This window comes from Lampris incognitus, chromosome 9 (assembly GCF_029633865.1).
Source record: "Lampris incognitus isolate fLamInc1 chromosome 9, fLamInc1.hap2, whole genome shotgun sequence".
NCBI lineage: Eukaryota > Metazoa > Chordata > Actinopteri > Lampriformes > Lampridae > Lampris > Lampris incognitus.
In genome coordinates this window covers 55920682-55941537 of record NC_079219.1, presented here as the reverse complement: position 1 = coordinate 55941537, position 20856 = coordinate 55920682, and the positions used below count along the sequence as shown (strand labels likewise).

General features: G+C 52.3%; 2 protein-coding genes across 6 annotated transcripts in view; one reads left to right on the top strand and one right to left on the bottom strand.

The window, feature by feature from the left end:
• Window positions 1–2098: 2098 nt before the first annotated feature.
• l3mbtl1b (L3MBTL histone methyl-lysine binding protein 1b) lies at window positions 2099–17105 on the bottom strand. 5 transcript variants are annotated; one of them, XM_056286437.1, is made up of 22 exons: window positions 16917–17105; window positions 14991–15134; window positions 14683–14872; window positions 14341–14554; window positions 12110–12239; window positions 11728–11779; window positions 10223–10314; window positions 9996–10100; window positions 7292–7427; window positions 7073–7164; window positions 6766–6917; window positions 6093–6169; window positions 5578–5663; window positions 5111–5221; window positions 4882–4996; window positions 4356–4455; window positions 3955–4155; window positions 3597–3698; window positions 3410–3480; window positions 3121–3293; window positions 2682–2744; window positions 2099–2495 (listed from the first exon to the last, which is right to left on the bottom strand). In XM_056286437.1, the coding sequence occupies exons 2-22, from the start codon at window positions 15099–15101 to the stop codon at window positions 2367–2369; spliced, it is 2502 nt and encodes an 833-aa protein (XP_056142412.1). In that variant the 5' UTR covers window positions 15102–15134; window positions 16917–17105; the 3' UTR covers window positions 2099–2366. The 5 variants fall into 5 exon arrangements, with proteins under 5 accessions (XP_056142412.1, XP_056142410.1, XP_056142411.1 ...); XM_056286435.1 differs by lacking the exon at window positions 16917–17105 and adding an exon at window positions 16774–16884; XM_056286436.1 differs by lacking the exon at window positions 16917–17105 and adding an exon at window positions 15263–16183.
• A 1144-nt stretch (window positions 17106–18249) lies between these two features.
• The window catches only part of LOC130118592 (transmembrane protein 244-like), a 3779-nt gene continuing 1172 nt past the window's right edge, over window positions 18250–20856 (top strand). Inside the window, exons 1-5 of the mRNA XM_056287033.1 lie at window positions 18250–18285; window positions 18813–18898; window positions 19272–19345; window positions 19452–19577; window positions 19682–19726. Coding sequence (XP_056143008.1) covers window positions 18253–18285; window positions 18813–18898; window positions 19272–19345; window positions 19452–19577; window positions 19682–19726 — 364 coding nt within the window. The 5' untranslated portion in view covers window positions 18250–18252. The remainder of the gene's footprint in view (window positions 18286–18812; window positions 18899–19271; window positions 19346–19451; window positions 19578–19681; window positions 19727–20856) is intronic.

The following is a 20856-nucleotide window of genomic DNA, read 5'->3' as shown; positions in this document are numbered from 1 at the left end:
AGACAACTGTCCCGTCTAGATTAGCCAACTGTCCCGTCTAGATTAGACAACTGCCCCGTCTAGATTAGACAACTGTCTCGTCTAGATTAGACAACTGTCCCGTCTAGATTAGACAGCTGTCCCGTCTAGATTAGACAACTGTCCCGTCTAGATTAGCCAACTGTCCCGTCTAGATTAGACAGCTGTCCCGTCTAGATTAGCCAACTGTCCCGTCTAGATTAGACAGCTGTCCCGTCGAGATTAGCCAACTGTCCGTCTAGATTAACCAACTGTCCCGTCTAGATTAGCCAACTGTCCCGTCTAGATTAGACAACTGTCCCGTCTAGATTAGACAACTGTCCTGTCTAGATTAGCCAACTGTCCTGTCTAGATTAGACAACTGTCCCGTCTGGATTAGGCAACTGTCTCGTCTAGATTAGCCAACTGTCCCGTCTAGATTAGACAACTGTGCCGTCTAGATTAGACAGCTGTCCCGTCTAGATTAGACTCGCAACCCCTCGATTTGTACGGCCCTTCACTCAGACACACAGTTTAGGTAAAAGAAGTGGGTGAGGAGGACACCGTGACAGACGTGAAGCCCAGCCGCCGCGACACAGGAGGGTTGTCGTTTGCAGGACTGTGTTGACTTGCACACGTTCACTCGAGTCGTGTCCTGATGGGCCTGCCACTGTAAAACCGATGCTTTTGACAGACCAACCCCCCCCCCCCACAAAAAAGCAGGATGACATAACAACTTATAAACTCCCAAGGCCAGACTGACGGAGCAGCTCTGTGTCGGTGGCGATACCGAGTGGCGCAATACGAGGGAGAGGCTCGGCTAGAAAAGTGACGGGGGGGGGGGCGAAGAACAACAAGCGCACAACGGCGTTGTGTTTACCCAGTGGGGCCCGCGCTTGGCGAGTTCCCGGGGAACCGGGGCGCGAGAGGATCCCGAGCCTCAACGCTGCAGGTCTGCGACCGCAGGGTTGCACCGTGGGGGTGGGGTGGGGTTGGGGGGGGTGACTGTAGCGGCATTACGGAGGCCAAGTGATGACAGCATGTGTGCATCTCATTTATTTCATCCATTCACACATTCTAGCAAACAGGTACAGTTGTTACCTCACAAGCCAACAAAACCGACTGCGTACCATGGCCCCTTAAATTAAAATACTTAAATAAAGCTGTCTGGGTATAAATAGCGGATGTACACATTGCAAATGGCGGACTTTACAGGCTGTGTTATAGTGCGACACGGACGACGTACTTTTTTTTTAGTATTTCTCAGAATCTTTACAACTCCGAGTCTCTGCGCTTGGTTTAAGACCAGGTCGTTTGCATAAACAAGCAGGGGGTCGTTTCCGGTAAGGACGCGGCGGCCTTCCGGTGCACACCCGCGTATTATTTACAGCGTGGACTCCCGAGGTCAGTCGGCTCGATCGACGCTGGGGAAGAGTTTCTCACAAAACTGAGTTGAGTTTTTGTTTTTGTTTGTTTGTTTGTTTGTTTGTTCTTACATTCAAATTCAGAGTTCCCACAGAATGAAATACAAAGAGAAACCAAACTCATTCATTTTGTCTCGCTCCACGTGGCCTGCAGGAGCTTTAATGGAGCACTTAAGCCGTCCAAATCCCCCACAGAACAAATACCTGACCAGAAGTCGACACCCAGGGGCTGCTGGGAAGTTCTTGTTGTCGTTTCACACACACACGCACGCACGCACGCACGCACACACCTACCGCTTGAAAAATTCCCTACTTTCCACCTGTAGGGCGACCCACCGCCTCCATCTAGTGGAGAAGCGTTGAACTACATAGTGCTTCTGCTTCACATTAAAAACCTCCTGTTCTCGATTGTTTTTTGTTTTTTTTGCAACTCTTCGAAAGGGGAGGAGGAGGGGGGAGGGAGGAGGCCAAAAAAAAACCGTTTCAAGTCAAAGGCGAACCACGCGCTCCACTTGTTCCTTCTGCTCTGAGCCGAAGCACCCTTACCTGACGACGACAGATAAAAATGGATTTGCATCAGAATAACGACGCCCGGTCCAGAACGGTTCCTGCTATTACTTCCTCAAGCGTTCGGGGAAAAAACATCGTACATGGCATAAATTAAGGAATCCTTATGTTACAATGTAAGAGCCCCCCCCCCACCACCACCACCCCACCCCCCCCTCCGGCTGTCCATTGTGAGAGAGGCTTGGAGAGACATGGGGTATTGGCCTACGGTTCTGACGGCGCTCCGTTTCTCTCTTGTACCTCGACAGTCGCAGGACTTGACAGATCTAATGCAGCCTGCGGGTGGCGTGACCCTCTTGTCTCTTAAATGAGCTGTTAATAAAAGCAGGGGAACTGACGGACTAGTAAGGAGGAAGCGATTCTGTGCGGAGCCCGGTCCTACTCCTCGTCGGCGTTCTTCAGCATTACGATGGAGTTGTAGATCTTCAGGGCGGGTCCCAGTTTGATTGACAGGATCTTTACGATGTCCGCCTGGGTAAGAAGTAGGAAGGCCTCGCCGTCTATTTGCTGAGGAGATAAGAGGAACTGGTTTAGGTTTTACCACCCCCATATGTTTAGCAAGGACGTACACGTTTCCTTAGCATGCTTCCTGGGGAATTTAGCGGTACAACATCACGCGACAATTTGAATTTGTCTCTACTTTGGGGTTGTCCATGTTTATTATGCCCTCCTCGTCTGTGATGCTGTTCTTACCTCTGTCCTAAACGTAGCCGCATGCTCTTTGCAACCCGGGAGCCCTTTGACAAAACCGGCCACCTGACCGACACAGAGACAAAAGCAGTCAGCAAACAAAATCGCAGACGGGTTGCCCCATGAAAGCTATTTTTATCTGCTAGCCAAAGTTCCTTTCTATATCCTTTGTTGAAGATCAACCGCTAAGTCCACCTTGAAAGTGCACCTTCGGTGTTTATGTGAACTTACATTTAAAATCACATTTGCACAACACACACACACAAATAGGATAGTCAGATTAAGAGCATTTTGATCTGGAGTGTGTTTAGGCCTCGTGACAGGAGGTAGCCTCCCCGCCTGCCGCCCAGTGACTGCTGGGATAGGTTCCAGCATCCCCGTGACCCTTAGAGCGGGACAAGTGGGTTGGATAACGGGTGGATGGGCAGTAGGCGAGTCTGACCTCTTCAGCGTTCCAAGTGGCCACCCTTTTCGCGGTGAGGCCCAGGACCTCAGGGAGCAGCTGGCAGTGTTTGTCCCAACACAGAGCCACCCGGTGTGGGGGAGAGGAAGAGATGCCCGGGGAGAACACCGACTCGTGGAGGGCCTGCTGGAGGGAGATGGAGTCTGGAGAGGCTGGGCGGAGAGAGGGGGAGGAGACGGTTAGTTTGACATTCGCCACACAGGTGGATTCAACACTTGTCTGTCTCTATGATTCCCCCTCTCCATCTCCCATTTACACACACACATACATGTACCTTTACCATCTCCAATCTCCTCTTTCACATAGTGCATCTTCAGGTACTTGGGAACCGGGGCAGACCTGCAGAAAATAACCCAACGGCAGTTCAGAAGTAACCCCGACCGAAAAAGACAAGTTTGCCTGCGGCACTTGAGGCAGATTTGGTTGATGGCCGGGTGGGAAGTGAGCGGACGTACCGTTTGGGTCTCGCTCCGTTGTGGCTTTGCTCACCGGCCCCACCCTGTGGCTCAGGCTGGCTGGTGCGCCCGGGACGCTCCGCTTCAGCCGTTGGAGGTTTCCTAGCAACACAAAGCAACCGACACAAATGTCAGGGTGCCAGCACAATCCGAATCAGTACCAGAATCTCACTGAGAATTAATAATGTCACATGGGCGGGCGGGGCTGCTCGCATGAACTCAACAAGAGCAGCGTTTCTCTGAGGAGACGAGCGATTCGGAGAATAATAGGTCTCTCCTGTATGTTACGCAAGAGCAAAGGAATTCCCCCCCCTTGGCACTGCTGGCATCTTTACGTGTCCTTTTAAATTATGTCCACCTGTTGTTCTGGGAATCGTCCGCCCCTTCGGGCTGCTCCGGCACAGCGGGGGTCTGTGTCGACGCGGGGGCCGGGTGAGGATCGGGGCGTCGGCCGCGGTGATGAGGTCCACTTAGGGTCATAGGTCGCTCTCCACTGAGACGGTCCGGGACCAAGCCCTCTTTGTTTAGGTTCACCTCCGAGTACGGGCAGCTCACCTGACTGCAGGGATGCACACACACACACACACACGATAAGTTACAAACAGCCCACCACAGGTACAACTGTGCACAGTTTTAAAAGTCGCACTCTTTTCCCATCGTCCACAGCCTCCACACACGGAAAAGGAGCGAGAGAGGAAGACCAAGATGGATGGGATCCGAAAGAGAGAGGGTGCAAAAAAGTGAGCTGGAACTACTGACGTGTAGTGGGTTCCGTAGCGGGGTCCTCTAATGTGGCCGACCCCATTGCATCCTGGGGTGGGACAACCTTGTCCCGGGGGGACTGTCGTATCGGTGCAGCCTAAAAACACACACACAAATGCATTAATAACGCAACGCAGATGAGAACGTTTACATTTTGGCTACGTTACAAATCCACAAGGCTCAGCGTTGTCGGTTTTTCTTTTGCAAAGCCGTCCAAGCAATGCCGAGCTGGCCACAGGAGGACGCTTGTTACACAACCTCACACGAACAGGAACAACTTTTGGATCCGTGGAAACATAAAATGAAAATCAGTTTAAAAATCTGGATATTTCTCGGGTGAAAAAAAAAAACCGGTAAAAACCCAAAAACGCCGACCGATGCAAATTCAGCCCGCTACTTCCAGGAGGCGGAGACAAACTGTGCCGACTCATCCACGGAGATTAAGATTTGGGATCTCTCTCGACCCTCCTTCCTGACTAATGGACCTTCCACAAAGAACACTGTGTGTGTGTGTGTGTCTCACCATTAGGGTACTGTAGAGGATGTCCAGTCTTCTGACACCAGCCTACAGGATGCAGGTCGGAGCAGTCCGTCTCCACCCAGTAGTCATACTCCTTACTCCACCCATCGAAATGGATCTGGATGAGAGGGATCTCGATAAGAACCAGACTCAACGAGAGGAACTGGAACTGAAATCCCAAATCGGCGAAATCTAAACGCCACCCCCGCCCGTCCAGAGAGACATTGTGTACCTTCAGCCGATGGTCTTCTGTGTCGGCTATCGTCGCCACGCGGATGAGCATAGGGTTCCTCTTATCGACAGCCTCCAGCTTCATCCCAAACTGGAAGCCATGAGGAGGCCGCTGTAGGACGACACGAGCACAACCGTCACGTCGGCAGGCCAACTGGTGTCAACGCAAACTCTGACCTTGCCCCCACCTCAATTACTTATGTGCAGGTGGGATGATGCATCGGTACTTCCCGTCAGCATTCTGACGTACAAGACCACACACAAGCCGCCGGCCTTTATCCCGACCGGGCTTTGCCTTTACCTTCTGCAAAGATGCATGCACACGCTTTCACTTTTCTCCTTCCCTCACTTTCAACTTCATTTTTATGTACGAAACGTGACGTAAAAGCAAAGCTCGGTGAAATGATCGTTCTGTGCTGTTTATTATATATGGCTGGGAAGACGAGCGTGTTCGTGGGTAGTTCGTACCGGTTTGAAGGCCCGCGCCGGGGCGGCCTGTGTCCCAGTCTCTTCCAAGTACTTCTCCCAGGAGAAGGTCTTAGGCTGCTTATATTCTGCGGAGAGCAAAGGAATAAACATGAAACACGTCTGTCACTGAAGGCTAAACACACACACACACACACACACATTCTGCAGGACCGTGAGCCCCACCAGATGTACTGGTTCATGGATACTGCTGGTGAATATTGTGCACACAGTCTCAATATTAGCATGTGTTCCTCGGTTAATTCAAATTAAATAGTCTGTATTCTATCATACTTTTATATTTTGTTCACTCTTGTGAGTCTCAACCCTTTGAAAGGGAGCCAGATATGGCTACGGGATAACTTCAGTAACGTGAAATGATGGTGATCAAGTTATCTTCAGTGTTTCTCCAAATCAGTTACCGCTGTAATACCTTAAACATGGGTCACTTCTTGATGACTAGCTGTACCATTTTTATTTTTTGCTCATTGGGTTTCTCTCCTGTCACTGTTTCTTACCAGCTGGCGTCGTGAGGGTCAGTTCAGCCTCCTCACAGAACCCCACGGGATGGATGTACGGACTGCTAGCATCACACCTGAAAAGGTACACCGGGTGAATGTGCATTTAAAATAGTTTTTCTGATACCAATACAACGCTCCTCCTATAAGTACTCAATTTAAGACATTTTTAGAGCTTCCAGGATTTCTGATCTTTGCTCACAGACAGAACACAGTAGTCACTTGCACTCGCTCGGCAGCTGAAAACCGTGTTGTCTGGGAGCTGAGAGGTTATCCTAGACTTTTGTGCAATATCCCAACTTTCCCCCGACTCTCTCGGCCTGAAATCAAATCCACAGCTCGTCTACAGCGGGCAGCTGTGGCTTGGAGGTGGATCTGGTAACTGGAGGGTCAGAGGTTAGATCCTCAGCTCCTCCTGGCAAAAATGTGGACCCCCTAACTGTTCCCAGTGAGCTGGTTGTTACCTTGCATGGTCCCCCTTTCTCCGAATGGTACTTGGCAAATGAGCCGTCCCGGTCACTGCGCTTCGAGTGGCTGCTGCTAGAAAAGCGCTAAATAAAAGCGATCTGTTTATCTCCAGCTTTCTGGATTCCGAGTTCAGAGGGGCGACTAGCTGCTTGAAAGTGGCACTCTCGTGTCCTCGTTAACTCGAGCGAACTTGCTTGGCGCTCACCAGTAATCGTACGTGTCGTCCCAGTTGTCGAAGTGAATGAGCAGCCGGTTATCGACGACGGCGGCGATGGTCGCCACGCAGATCAAGGACGGGTTCTTCCTGTCGACCGCCTCCAGCTTCATCCCCGCCCGGAACCCGGATGGAGTCACGGACTAAACAGACAGGCGTAAATAAACACGTGCCGAGCCCCTTGAATACACAAATACATACGAATATTCCTGGAGGGAAAAATCCTCCAGTTAAACGTGACACACACACACGCATGCGCACACAAAAACACACAAAACCGAATTCCGACTCGACTCACCGTGTTGAGGCTCTTGAAGAGGTGCTTGGGGGCCAGCTGACCCCTGCAGTTCTTCACATACATGCTCCAGTTAAACTCCCCATCCTTACAGCCTGCAGGAGACGCAACCACCTCAGAAGCAGATCTTTAGGAGGGGGGGCGGCTATTCCCTACCTCTCCTCCGCATATTTGTGGTGATGGTTAGAAAACGAGTGTGTGTGTGTGTGTGTGTGTGTGTACCTTTGGGCAGCAACAGCTTGTGCCCCATCTTCTCGCACCAGCCGGCTGGCTTCACATCCCAGGAGTCGGCGTTGACCCAGAAGTCGTAGCACTCGGGGTAGCCGTCAAAGTGGAGCCTTATCCTGTAGCCTTGGATCTGGGGGGGGTCGGGTGGGGGTGGGGGTGGGGGGTGGGGTGGTGCAGAGACAGCAGATCAAGACGGGAGAGCACGAGCAAGGAGTTAGACCACTGTAGAGTTCTGGTGGTGTCATGTCGCCCACTTCTACACATACACAGCCTGCACCTGCACTCTTAGTGTCACTCGTCTTCACTTAAGATGGGGGATAATGCTGCACAACTTTTAAAACCCTGACAGACGGGTGGGCGTCCGGGTGGCGTGGCGGTCTATTCCGTTGACCGCCAACACGGGGATCGCCGGTTCGACTCCCCGTGTTACCTCCGGCTTGGTTGGGCGTCCCTACAGACACAATTGGCCGTGTCTGCGGGTGGGAAGCCGGATGTGGGTGTGTGTCCTGGTCGCTGCACTAGCGCCTCCTCTGGTCGGGTGGGGGAGGGGGGCTGGAGGGAATAGCGTGATCCTCCCACGCGCTACATCCCCCCTGGCGAAACTCCTCACTGTCAGGTGAAAAGAAGCGGCTGGTGACTCCACGTGTATCGGAGGAGGCACGTGGTAGTCTGCAGCCCTCCCTGGATCGCCAGAAGGGGGCGGAGCAGCGACCGGGACAGTTCGGAAGAGCGGGGTAGTTGGCCAAGTACCTGCAACTGAGCCAAACTGGAAACAACAAAGACGTGAGAACGTGAGCGCTCTCCACGAGACACCGCTAGCAGGACAAACTCGACACGTGTCTTTCTTTGTCCGTGCGGTTTGCGATAGGTCCTTGCAATTCGTGTTATACAGCGCCGACAATCGTGTTCCCACCACAATTCGATGAACTTTTCTTCCACTTGTGTGCTCTACTGCATCTGGAGATGGCTCCAGACTCTTGTTTGCCATTTTTCTTTCCCCATTTCCTGTATTTTCCTGAGGATCTACAAGCCGTTGCCTTCTCAGTGCCGGTCCCAAGCCCGGATTAATGGGAGGGTTGTGTCGGGAAGGAGATCCGGCGTAAAATCTTTGCCAGATCAAATATGCGGATCATAAAGCAGACTTCCGTACAGGACTGGTCGAGGCCCGGGTTACCAACGACCGCCACCGGTACTGTTGGCCGGCAGGGTGCCGGTGGAAACTACGCTTCTGTTAGGCAAAGGAGAAGAAGAGGGGGAAGGCACGTCCAGAGGCAGCTGGAGAGGAGGGCATGACAAGAGGAAGATGCAGAGGACAGGAAGAGATGGAACCAGAGGATCCGCTGTGGTGACCCCTAACGGGAGCAGCCGAAAGTAGCAGTAGTAGCAGTAGTAGTAGGAGGAGGAGGAGGAGGAGGAGGAGGAGTAGTAGGAGGAGGAGGCAAGAGATCTGTACCCCTCACACACTTGTGCGTTTTCTAATTCAAACCCAAGTCTGTGGACTCGGCCCGAGCGTGAATCCTGACTTTAATTGGGGTAAGAGTTGTGCAGTACGGGGGCGTCCGGGTAGCATAGCGGTCTATTCCGTTGCCTGTCAACACAGGGATCCCGGTTCAAACCCCCGTGTTACCTCCGGCTTGGTCGGGCGTCCCTACAGACACAATTGGCCGTGTCTGCGGGTGGAGCCGGATGTAGGTATGTGTCCTGGTCGCTGCACTAGCGCCTCCTCTGGTCGGTCAGGGTGCCTGTTTGGGAGGGAACTGGGGGGGAATGGCGTGATCCTCCCAAACGCAACGTCGCCCTGGTGAAACTCCTCACTGTCAGGTGAAAGGAAGCGGCTGGCGACTCCACATGTATCGGAGGAGGCGTGTGGTAGTCTGCAGCCCTCCCCGGATCGGCAGAGGGGGGTGGGCGGAGCAGCGACCGGGAAGACTCGGAAGTGTGGGGTAATTAGCTGGACACAGTTGGGGAGAAAAAAAGAGAGTGGGAACAAAAGAAGTTGTGCAGTATAACTCTAGCTTTACTCGATTATAACTCTGTTATTACCCCGCCGGGTTTTATATGTCCTTTGTCCCCAAACCTCCTTATTTCTAAGACCTTTTACGGCAGGGGTCCCCAATTACTTCTCATAGCGGGGCCACTTTTAGGGCCACTGTTAAAACCACGGGGCCCCTCAACCTCCAGCAGCATGTTGTTCGTTAGCTTGTTTCGGCGTCGATACGTTGCAGGCGTTATAATTTAAACAGAGATTTTTCATCTATTTTTCGATATATTACTAGTCTCACTTTTACTAAGAAATTAATTATTTTTTTACAAATTTTTGGTAGGGAAATAAAACAAATTCCTCCCTCCGGCATTTCTCCAAAAACTCTCGCGGACCCATAAATCAACCCGTCGCGGCCCCGGACGTGGCCCGCGGGCCGCCTGTTGGGGACCCCTGTTTTACGGTTATCTTCATTTTTTGATTCTATTTCTTTTCTCGCTTCGTCTGCTGCTCGAGCACTTCATGCGTCTCCGCTTCAGACCACTAGAATCAGAACCGCTAGAATCGGAACCGGTTAAGTTTGTCAAGTAAAGTTTCACATACCCGGAAAGTTCCACGTAACCCATCAAATCAAAACCCATCAACAGTTCGGGTGAAAAAGGGCGGGGGGGCGGCGGTCCGGCCAAAGCCTCAAAACAGACCCGTCCGCATGCGTACCTCAGCGACGGTGAGCACGCAGAACAGGGACGGGTGGCAGGGGTCCAGTCCCTCCAGCTTCATCCCCACCTTGAAGCCATTCCTGCTCTGAGGAAACGACTGGTGCTGCAACACAAAACGTGCGGCGGGTTACACCTCCGCGTCGGCAGCGGATCGACGGCGGCGTTGACCCGCGTGACGCCGACCGTATAACGCCGCGCGTGTTCGTAAGGGCTGAGCCACGATACCTCTTTGAACAGCTTAACGGGGGCGGCGACGGCTCGCTCCTCCTCCAGGTAAGCAGGCCAGCTCCACGCCCTCTTCTTAGGCGGCGCGGTCACTGGGGGTTGAATCCAAGTCAAGAGCGTCATCAACAACAACAACAACAATGACAACAACAACAAAGTTTTGCATAGCGCCTTTCAAGGAACCCAAGGACGCTTTAAACTAGATAAGAACAATAAAATAAATAAATAAATAATAGAAAAAAAGTAGGTAACACTTTACAATAACGGTACATTAATTAACATTAATGATGTAATAAGCATTAACTAACAGTTAATTAACAGTTAACTAATGTGACTAATAATTGTTTACTAATAGTGTTCATCCATCCATCCATCCATCCATCCATCCATCCATCCATTATCCAAGCCGCTTATCCTGCTCTCAGGGTGACGGGGATGCTGGAGCCTATCCCAGCAGTCACTGGGTGGCAGGCGGGGAGACACCCTGGACAGGCCGCCAGGCCATCACAGGACCCCCCCCCCCCCACACACACACACACACATTCACACCTAGGGGCAATTTAGTATGGCCGGGTCACCTGACCTACATGTCTTTGGGCTGTGGGAGGAAACCGGCGCCCCCGGAGGAAACCCACCCAGACACGGGGAGAACATGCAGACTCCACACAGAGGACGACCCGGGATGACCTCCAAGGTTGGACTACCCCGGGGCTCGAACCCGGGACCTTCTTGCTGTGAGGCGACCGCGCTAACCACTGCGCCACCGTGCCGCCCTATGAATTCAACCAGATTTTGGGGTTGGGGGTGGGGGGGACCCTCCCCCCCTCTTTTCCTCCCCAATTGAATCCGGCCAATTACTCTTCCAAGAATAATTCTACCCCACTCTTCCAAGCTGCCCTGATCTCTGCCCCCCCCCCCCCCCCGATCCAGACCACCACATGCCTCCTCTGATAGATGTGGAGTCACCAGCCACTTATTTTCACCTGACAGTGAGGAGTTTCGCCAGGGGGGGCATAGCACGTGGGAAGCTCACACTATCCCCCCCCCATTCCCCCTCCCCCCCCCCAACAGGTGCCCCGACCGACCAGAGGAGGCGCTAGGTGCGGTGACCAGGACGCATACCCACATCCGGCCTCCCACCCGCAGACAGGGCCAGTTGGGTCCGTAGGGACGCCCGACCAAGCCGGAGGCAACTTTAGGTCAAGCTACGTTCCCGTGGTTCGAGACACGTAGAAGTAGCCGGGAAGCAAAACGGGAAGTAACCCGCAGCAACCGGCGGGGCCGATAAACAGAAAAACTACTCAGCAGATTAAAAAAACAAAAAAAAATTTTTTTTGTTTTGATGACTTTCCAGATTTTAAGACCCCCCAAAAAATGGATTCGACCAAAGACGCGGTGCTTTGGAAAACAGATATTCTGACGCGGCCTTCATGTGAACACACTCAGTATTCATCCTGACAGCCCTCCCGCTACACCCTGGGGGGGTAAACAGCGTCACAACCTACCCAGCCTGGCGAGTTTGGCAGCCCTCCTGCCTTTGGAAGCCTTGGCCTTTTCCTACGAGAGAGGGAACAAAAGTATGGTGATGAATTTCTTCTTCTCTCACGTTACCAAGAGGAAGCCGCCGCGGCCTTCCTTGTATGTTTTCCCTCGCTCTAAAAAGGGGAATTACGATTGGCCAATAATCAGATTGCGACAGAAGCCATTTAACTGGCAGTTAGCCTCGTTTGTCGTTAAACCGGTATTTTCTCACTTTAACACCTGAGCAATTACGCCGTACCCGTATGAATAATGTAAACTAGAGCAATAAGGGAAAGCGTTTTAAAATCAGATTATCCCGTCGCTCTGCGGCGAGGAAAACCAACATGAATCATCGGTTCGTTTTACCTCTTCCTCCTCCTGGTTGTCTTCCTCCTCATCGCCGGAATCCATGAAGATCTTCCTCTTTTTGCGCACTCGCTTGCCCAGCCTTTCGCCCTCGACCGTCTGACTCTCCCTGGGTTCCCCCGGGGAGGACCTGGCGAACGGAGGTTCGAGTCAAACTCGTTCATAAAGCCCATTTTATAAACAACCAGCGCCGACCCGAGCGCCGAGCGATGTTCACCATCGTAAATAAATAAAAGCGCCAGACAGAAAGATCGGTTCAAATCGATTTAGACCGACAACGAATCACATGAAAAATGTAATGCGGCGCACATCAGGGGGCAACCAAGAGCCAGGGAGCAAGTGGGGTTTTGACTCGCTAGCTTAATCCAGGAAAGGTTTGCTGTGGGGGAGGTCGGCGGGTTGCAGTTATCCCGGCGGACAGTGGGCCTGAAGAAATCCCAGACAGACAGGCCACAAGTCTGTTACAGGACCCGCATGCAACCCCTCGTTTTAAGTCGTACCTACGGGAAGGCGAGAGTCTACAATTCACCCAACATGTGTGCCTATGGGAGGAAACCGGGAACTAGGGTTGGGACCGACCCGACTCGATATCGGGTGCCGATACTGAACGTAACTCGCTCATCGGATGGCGGATTGACGTTGCCGATCCGTGGCCAATTCAGATTCCCTAGTCGGGTATTTTTAGGAATAATAAACATGTAGTAATGCACTTTTAAGCCCATAGCCAAACTGGTACATTGTAGTGGACTTAGGGACATAATTCACCGTCGCTTGTTGTTTGTATGACGTTGACGTGCTCGCTTTAAGGGTGTAGCCATGGCGATGCCGGGCCATGCCGTTGGGCGGGGTGGTGGATATGGGGATGGGATGACACGCGTTCATGCGGGTGAAAGTTGCTCATCTATGTTTTCTCCCAGCTTCCACACTGGTGACCCCGACGCTTGTCTGCTGAATGTTTCCAGAGACAGCTCCTCACGAACATGAGGACTAAGGGCGTCCGGGTGGTGTGGCGGTCTATTCCGTTGCCTACCAACACGGGGATCGCTGGTTCGAATCCCCCGCGTTACCTCCGGCTTTGTCGGGTGATCCTACGGACACTAATCGGTCGTGTCTGCGGTTGAGAAGCCGGATGTGAGTATGTATCCTGGTCGCTGCACTAGCGCCTCCTCTGGTCGGCGTTTATTGACAGATACGCTTCATCACTCAGCTAAGTGACCTCTTCAGTACATGGGTCTCCTACTAGGCCGTGATTGCAAACGTTCCCAAATCCTCTGTGACTAGCACACATGGCCGCTGAAACTTTAGCTAATGGCCACACCCACATTTGCATATGAAACTGGTCGTTGGCTTCAGTTGTCATGCAACAGCCAGTTGAGACTCAAGAGGTCACTTCGATGAGCGATGAAGCGTATCTGTCAGTCGATAAACGTTGTGTCCAGATGAACCGATTTGACTTTCTTTGATTTTCTTACCCGGATTATTGAGCACGCATCGAGACGGTTACCGTAGGAGTTTGCACTCCTACACCCTGTTTGGATGTGCAGCCTACTTTAACTACAATTCAAACAAATTGCTTTGCGATACGTCTGAATCTAATGCATTTTTGTGTATTCGTGGCTCTTTTGATAAAGAAGTGTTGTGCGTTTTACTACAGCCTCATGTGAGCATGCACATAGTACCAACAACGACGATGAATAATAATAATCAGTCGATCAAGTTGCATTTTATATAATAATAATAATAATCAGGAATCAGGAACGAAATGAAAGGAAATATCGTTTTCCCCGGCCCACAGCAGTGCAACACAAAGACAAAAACATATCCAAAACCTACAAGAACACATACATTCAAAGTACAAAAAAACCAATAATATAACTATAACAGGCATCGCCACGACCCTGAGAGCAGGATAAGTGGTTTGGATAATGGATGGATGGATGGATGGATGACTATAATGTAACTATAATAATAATAATATTCAAGAAAAAAGAGCTCTGCTATCGCCATCCTTCAGTATCCAAATTCAGGTATTGGAATCAGATCGGAACTGGTGGATTGGTGCATTTCTACTGGAAACCTGCATAGTTCTTACTGGTATCAAAGTTGTCACCCTTTTGCTGTGGGGCAACAACGCTAACCGCTAAGTCACAGTGTTGCCCTGTCACAACAGACCATGAAAACTAGAGTGATGACAGAAATGCTATATTATTAACAAAAAGGGGGGTCCTTACCTGCCACTGGAAGGCTGGGCACAAACCGAGCTGCAGAATTTACCCTGGAGGAGGACATCTCGAGGGACATGGCCGCCACAGGCCCTGCAGCTCGCCAGCTCCCCGCTAGGACCCACGTCTGCGCTGGAGCCGACCTCGACACTGGGACCAACCTCCACGCTAGGCCCCTCCATGCTGGGCCCCTCTTCCAGTGACAGAAGCACAGGACCGGGGGCTACAAGACGGAGTACAGGCAGGGGCTGAAACTAAATCGCTTCACCATACCAAGTAAAACAAAAACGGCGGCTGCAGATAATGGTCAATACAATACTGCAGGAATTAAATGAGTGCTGCGTGCCTTACCCTGAGATGACCCTGGGTGGTTCTGATTGTCCGGAGCTGAGGCTGCGCTGGTCAGCGATTGGCCCTCTGGCGGAGGGGTGGGACTGTGAGACGGTGCCGGGTCCAGCGTCTTCGAGTTGGGCTCTGCCTCCTGCCCTTTGACCTCTCCGTCTGTGACAATCTCCAGAGTTCCAAACTCTGTCATGCGGAACTAAGAGGCACAAAAGAAGAAGAACATAATTTCTATGTGGACAATTGAAAACAGACAAAGATACAAATACATGTAATCAATTAGTCGCTCTAAGTTGCAAGGGAAGTCTCCAGCATACCCGGATGTCGCTGCCTGGCAACGTGGCAATGCCGTCCTTCCAGTCCAGCGCGCCCATCATGTCAAACTCTGCTCCTTGGGAGGGACCGTCACTGGGTGGAGTGTCAGTCATCTTTACTCCTATGATCCCAGTACCTCTCACCACCTGACATGACATCATTACATCAGCATTGAAGGCCTTACTGTCAACCGGGACAAACTCAGTCGCATATTTACAGTTCCAAAAGAAGTCCTCCTTCAAATAAAAAGGGGGGTCAACTCCGCAGTGCCGACCGGATTCCTACAACTCTCTCACACCACCCGCGCTCAGCGCGCGCGGCTATGGCAGTGCGCGGGTCCCCGTCCCTCCTCGACGTGCCAAGCAGCCCAAGACTGTGAAGCAAAGGATACCTGCACTTGCGAGTGTCGCACCGCGCCGCATCACCGCTAGGGGGCGAGTGTGCGCCGGCTCGCGGGATACACCATGCACTTCGAATTCAGACAAAACAAGTCAACAATAATGTTGTTTTGCGGGTCAGCCAGCGGGGAAATACGTGCACAAACCACCTCAGTAGGGCGAACCTCCGCCGAGGTCGCCGGCCGACGCGGGGAGAGACGCGCCGACCCCGAGTTAACGGCGCAAGTTCATCTTTCCCTTGTTTTGACGCTATCTCCCCCAAATCCGCCGTTTGCCCGGCCGCGCACGTCCCAGGCGGCCGAGCGTGCACCGGCCGCACGGGAGACGTGGTTTTCCGCGTCCGCCGGCGGAACTCGGGAGAGTTTTCCGCGCGCCGAGGCTGCGATACAACGTTGCGGTCTTGACGCGTGTCCGGCGCGGGGAATATTGTCACACTGCCCGCATGGCCGGCGGTCACAACCCCCCCCCCCCGGGTGGTGGGTGGTGGTGGGGGCAAAGTGCGCAACGGTCAACGCCGCCCGACCCCGGCCGGGTTGGACTTCACGCCGCAGACCTCCGTCGCACCCCGGCCCATAAATAAAGTGCATGCGGGAGCGCCCATGATTAGCATCGCTCTCGGTACAAAATGGCGGAGCGTAGGAAGAGGCCAGCGAACACGGTTCAAACTCCTGTGCGAGTTGCCGGAGTTAGCCAATTAAAACAAACGCCACGGACCCGCCACGCGTCGGACGGGGGGCGGACGCGTGCCGCGCGATGTGCCGGCCGGGTGTTTTCCGTCGCCGCGGACGTTTTCTTTACTTTCCTCCCCCCCTCTCTCCTCTCCTCTCTCTCTCTCTCTCTCTCTCTCTTGTCACGGAATGTCAGCCCCGGGTTGCTAGCTTAGCGCTGGCGTACGGCTAGCCCCCCACAAGCCAGCTAGCCGCTCCGCGCTAGCCCGAGAAACAGCCATCCGCTCCGTTCACTTCCACTGAGCACGGCTAGGCGGCTAACGCTTAGCATTGGGACTGGATGTGGCGAGCTGAGGACGAGCCGTAATAAATAAGTTTTCCGGTTAAAAACAACCGGGGTGGGGGAGGAGGGGGGAGGAGAGGAGGGGAGGGGGGGGAGAGGAAAAAACGCACCGTACAGAATAACAATTATTCTTATTAGTAGTATTTTTTTGGTTGGCGTTAAAATGACACGCACGCCCGGAACGGCGCGGCGTTTATTGTCCGAGTCGCCGTAACACTGTTGGCTCGAGTCATTTCTCCCCAAGTAGAAACTTGAAAGAAAGAAAAAACAACCCCCCCAAAAAAAATAAAAACACAACAAAACCCCCCCAAACACCACCCCCCCCTCCGCCTCTCCTCCCCCCCCCGCCGCCGCCGGCCGCCCGATTTATTCTCACCGTTTTTTCAAATCAAAGTGGAAACGGGCACGAGCCGTCGCACGCCGGAAGGACGGACGCCGGCTCGCTACATTGTCGCGGTTGTTGCCGGTAACGACGCGACTATTCGCGCCCGTGCTCTTTTGAGAAATTGTGGAACTCACCTCGTCTCTGTTTTAACTCTTATTTGGAGCTGGATAGGAGGACGCGCATGCGCGCAACGCGCGCCGCCTGACAACTTTGAATCTCGGAAAACTTCAGCGCTTACAGGCAGAAGGTCCATCAAGGGGGCCGGAGCGGAACCGACGTTCGCATTTCGCCTCGGCGGCCGACCCCGTCTCTCAAAAAAGAGAGTTTTGTTGGTCCCGGTCCCCCCCCCCCCACATCCCCCCTCCCTCCCTCCCTCCCGGGGTCCACGACAGTCTCAAGAGTCGTCCTCTCCCCCCCCCCCCCCCCCCCCGGTAAAACATGTGAGTGGAGGGAGCGCAGAGACCGCAGTGTCTGAATAATAATCTCACCGAGCGCAGTAATGGCCAAGTGACCAGGCGGCCCCGGACTTGTTTTCCTTACCGGTTTGTCTTGCGTGAGATCCGCAAACAGCGGCGGCCGCTGCTGCCGGACACGACACACACAAAAAAAAACACACAAAAAAAAAATTGATAGCGAAACGACAGTTTGTGAAACGCTTACACCCCCCTCGGGCTAGAAAAGTAAGGAAAGACCAGACAACAAACGCCAAGTTGGGAGGGGGGGAGGGGGGGTAACGGGCCGATCGAAGTGCCCTTAATTCGTGCACGGATCTCGCTTTCGACCCCCGCGGATGTCCACCTCTATCAAATAGGCACCGACTGGATAATAACCCCGCTGACGTCACGACAACCCCCCCCCCCACACACACACACACACTTTTAATCACTTCGGCGAAAAGTGAGGGCTCGGATAAAAAAAAAAACCCGCACGCCGTTTCACCCAAAATGTCACGACTCGGGCTCGCTTCTTTTAGCAGCCTGTTATTTCATCCGCACGGAGAAGAGGGGGGCAGTTTTCCCCTCTCCAAAGATTTAAAAAAAAAACACGAAAACAAACTACGACCTCGCAAAACAAACGATCCGGAACACTCGAGTTCTCGCAAACGCGAACGTCCAGCTAGGGGGACAGGCGGCCTCGTGAGGGCTCGAGCTGCAGATCTCACGCTGCTCATATCTTGTCGGTTTCATGAAGCGTGTGTGTGTGTGTGTGTGTGAAGGAAAGAAACTCTATTTCTGTCGGCGGTAGGCCGCCTTGTTGAGAAAGTACCCTAACCTAGATGCCTTTAAAATCACATCACCGTCGAAACCGGGGTAGTCTCTCCTTCGTCGCTAGATGGCGGTAGAGGTCCAAACTCAAGAGAGATCAACAGAGTCGCAGGGCTGGCTGGCTGCTGCAAGCCTACATGGGATTTTTTTTTTTTTTGCAATTTAGAAAAAAAATAATAATCAAGTAGGGCCTACCGACCATGAGATGGCGTTCAAGGGGAAAGGGGTCGATTCGAAGGTAAGGGCACGATTGATGATAATCAGAACATCTGCCTTGGCCAGCCGGTCGCCTCGTCAGTCTGGCTGTCGAAGCTCGACTGTTTGCAAAGTCATGTGCGGTGGGCAATGAACGACAACATTCACAGACATGTCATGAGACAGAACATAACAGGTTATGGTTTTTTTCTTGTTGAGGGTAAAAAGGTGACTGACTTTTGCATACTGGAAACGTCGTTGAATCGAACCCCAGTTTCTGTGCAACAGACCACCTTAAGATTGCTGCACACTTCTCCCTGCTCGCTTACCTAAACGCGCACATCCCTCCCACTGCAGGCAGCCCAGCCAATAGTCGATAGCTCTCTATCTGCTGCTCAAGGGTTGCCGTTTTATGCCATGTTGTGTTGTGAAGGCAAGTTGCGGCGATATGGTGCCGACGATACTGATGTGCTGCTGTCATGAAATAGCCCCCTCTTCCCTCCCACCCACCCACCCAACACATGCACACTGTTTTTTCCCCCTCTCTCTCTCTCTGCTTTCCTCCCTCAGACAGTGCTCATCCATTTGCTGCTTTGTCTGCTCATCTTTTACTCTCTCTACTACATGATCGGAAGTGTGTGCTTCGGCGCCTTCAGGTGAGAAACCCTCTTTCTCTTTCACTTTCCGTCTCTTTCGCACGCAGAGGCGCGCGCGCGCGCGCACGCGCACACACACACCACTTCTCTAACCAACAAACCACAAGGGCCTCGTTTCGAGAGTAAGGAAAAGAGCTCCACAAATCTTCAAACCCTGCTGAAATCATATTCATCACCCCCCCACCCCCACCCCCCATCTATTTAGCCTCCATTTACCCGCCGCCAGGAAGATAACGCAAGAATTCCGATAACTGACGGCTTACAAAATGCTGACCTATCCCTCGCCTGCGTTGCCCCGCTCCCATAAATTGTTTGTTTTGCACGTATTAACCCCCAGAACCCCCCCACCACCACCACCACCTCTCCCATTCAGGTTGGATCACTTCGATGGACTGATTCCATTCGACTTCAAGACTGAGCCTGCAGAATCCAACTCCAAGTATTTGGGTGAGAGCACGCCGCTATAGACCAAGCATGCTGAACGAGGAACGTGTGCGGTTTTGCCTGGTCGTGGTTTTGTTTTTGTTTTAACCATTGTGCTGGTCTCACCTAGTGAACCTCCTCTCCATGGAGCTCACCTACTTCTGCAGCGGCTTGCTGTTCGCTGCGGTGGTGAGGAGATGGGTGTGGGACTATGCCCTCACCGTCACCCTTCTGCATGTTCTCCTCACCAGCTTAGGTGAACACGTGCACCCACGCGCACACGCACCCACGCACACATGCATGGAAAAGAGGTGTGTTTACCAACTGCGCGTGTTTAACGTGTAACGCATTGTGTTGCAGTGATGCTGGAGTTCCCCACAGTCTGGCAGTGGTGGCTGGCTTTAGGTAAGCTGGAGAGGATCGTCGTGCAAGTCCACAGAGAGCCCTTTTCCACCAACAGGGAACGGGTTCGGGGCCGGTTCGCAAACCCCTTTTTTTTGTTTTTTTTTGAACGGTTCAGAGCACTTCGACCGAAAATACGTCGGTTGCGAACCCGAAAAGTTAGTTCCGAACCGGCACCAAAACACAGCAGGTTTTTCAGCGCGTGACGACACCAGCGGGCGCGTGACATTCCAGAGGAAGAAGAGAGGAGATAGGCCTAACGGTAGATAACGAAGAAGAGAAGAAGAGAGGAGATAGGCCTAACGGTAGATAATGAAGAAGAGAAGAAGAGAGGAGATAGCCTAACGGTAGATAATGAAGAGAAGAAGAGAGGAGATAGCCTTACTGTAATGATGAAGAGAGGAGATAGCCTAACGGTAGATAATGAAGAGAAGAAGAGAGGAGATAGGCCTAACGGTAGATAATGAAGAGAAGAAGAGAGGAGATAGGCCTAACGGTAGATAATGAAGAAGAGAGGAGATAGCCTTACTGTAATGATGAAGAGAGGAGATAGACATGACGGTAGATAATGAGGAAGAGAAGAAGAGAGCAGATAGCCTAACGGTAGATAATGAAGAAGAGAAGAAGAGAGGCGATATCCTAACAATGAGGAAGAGAAGAAGAGAGCAGACAGCCTAACGGTAGATAATGAAGAAGAGAAGAAGAGAGACAGCCTAACGGTAGATAATGAGGAAGAGAAGAAGAGAGGCGATAGCCTAACGGTAGATAATGAAGAAGAGAAGAAGATAGGAGACAGCCTAACGGTAGATAATGAAGAAGAGGAGAAGAGAGGAGACAGCCTAACGGTAGATAATGAGGAAGAGAAGAAGAGAGGCGATAGCCTAACGGTAGATAATGAAGAAGAGAAGAAGAGAGCAGATAGCCTAACGGTAGATAATGAAGAAGAGGAGAAGAGAGGAGACAGCCTAACGGTAGATAATGAGGAAGAGAAGAAGAGAGGCGATAGCCTAACGGTAGATAATGAAGAAGAGAAGAAGAGAGCAGATAGCCTAATGGTAGATAATTAAGAAGAGAGCAGATAGCCTAACGGTAGATAATGAGGAAGAGAAGAAGAGAGGAGACATCCTAACGGT

Coding starts and splice junctions, on each gene's coding strand:
- l3mbtl1b (XM_056286433.1), bottom strand. CDS start 15,149: ATGATGTCATGTCAGGTGGTGAGAGGTACTGGGATCATAGGAGTAAAG. Junction 3,699..3,954: donor GACGATTCCCAGAACAACAG/GTGGACATAATT, acceptor TTGTGTTGCTAG/GAAACCTCCAACGGCTGAAG. Junction 2,496..2,681: donor CGGCTACGTTTAGGACAGAG/GTAAGAACAGCA, acceptor TTATCTCCTCAG/CAAATAGACGGCGAGGCCTT.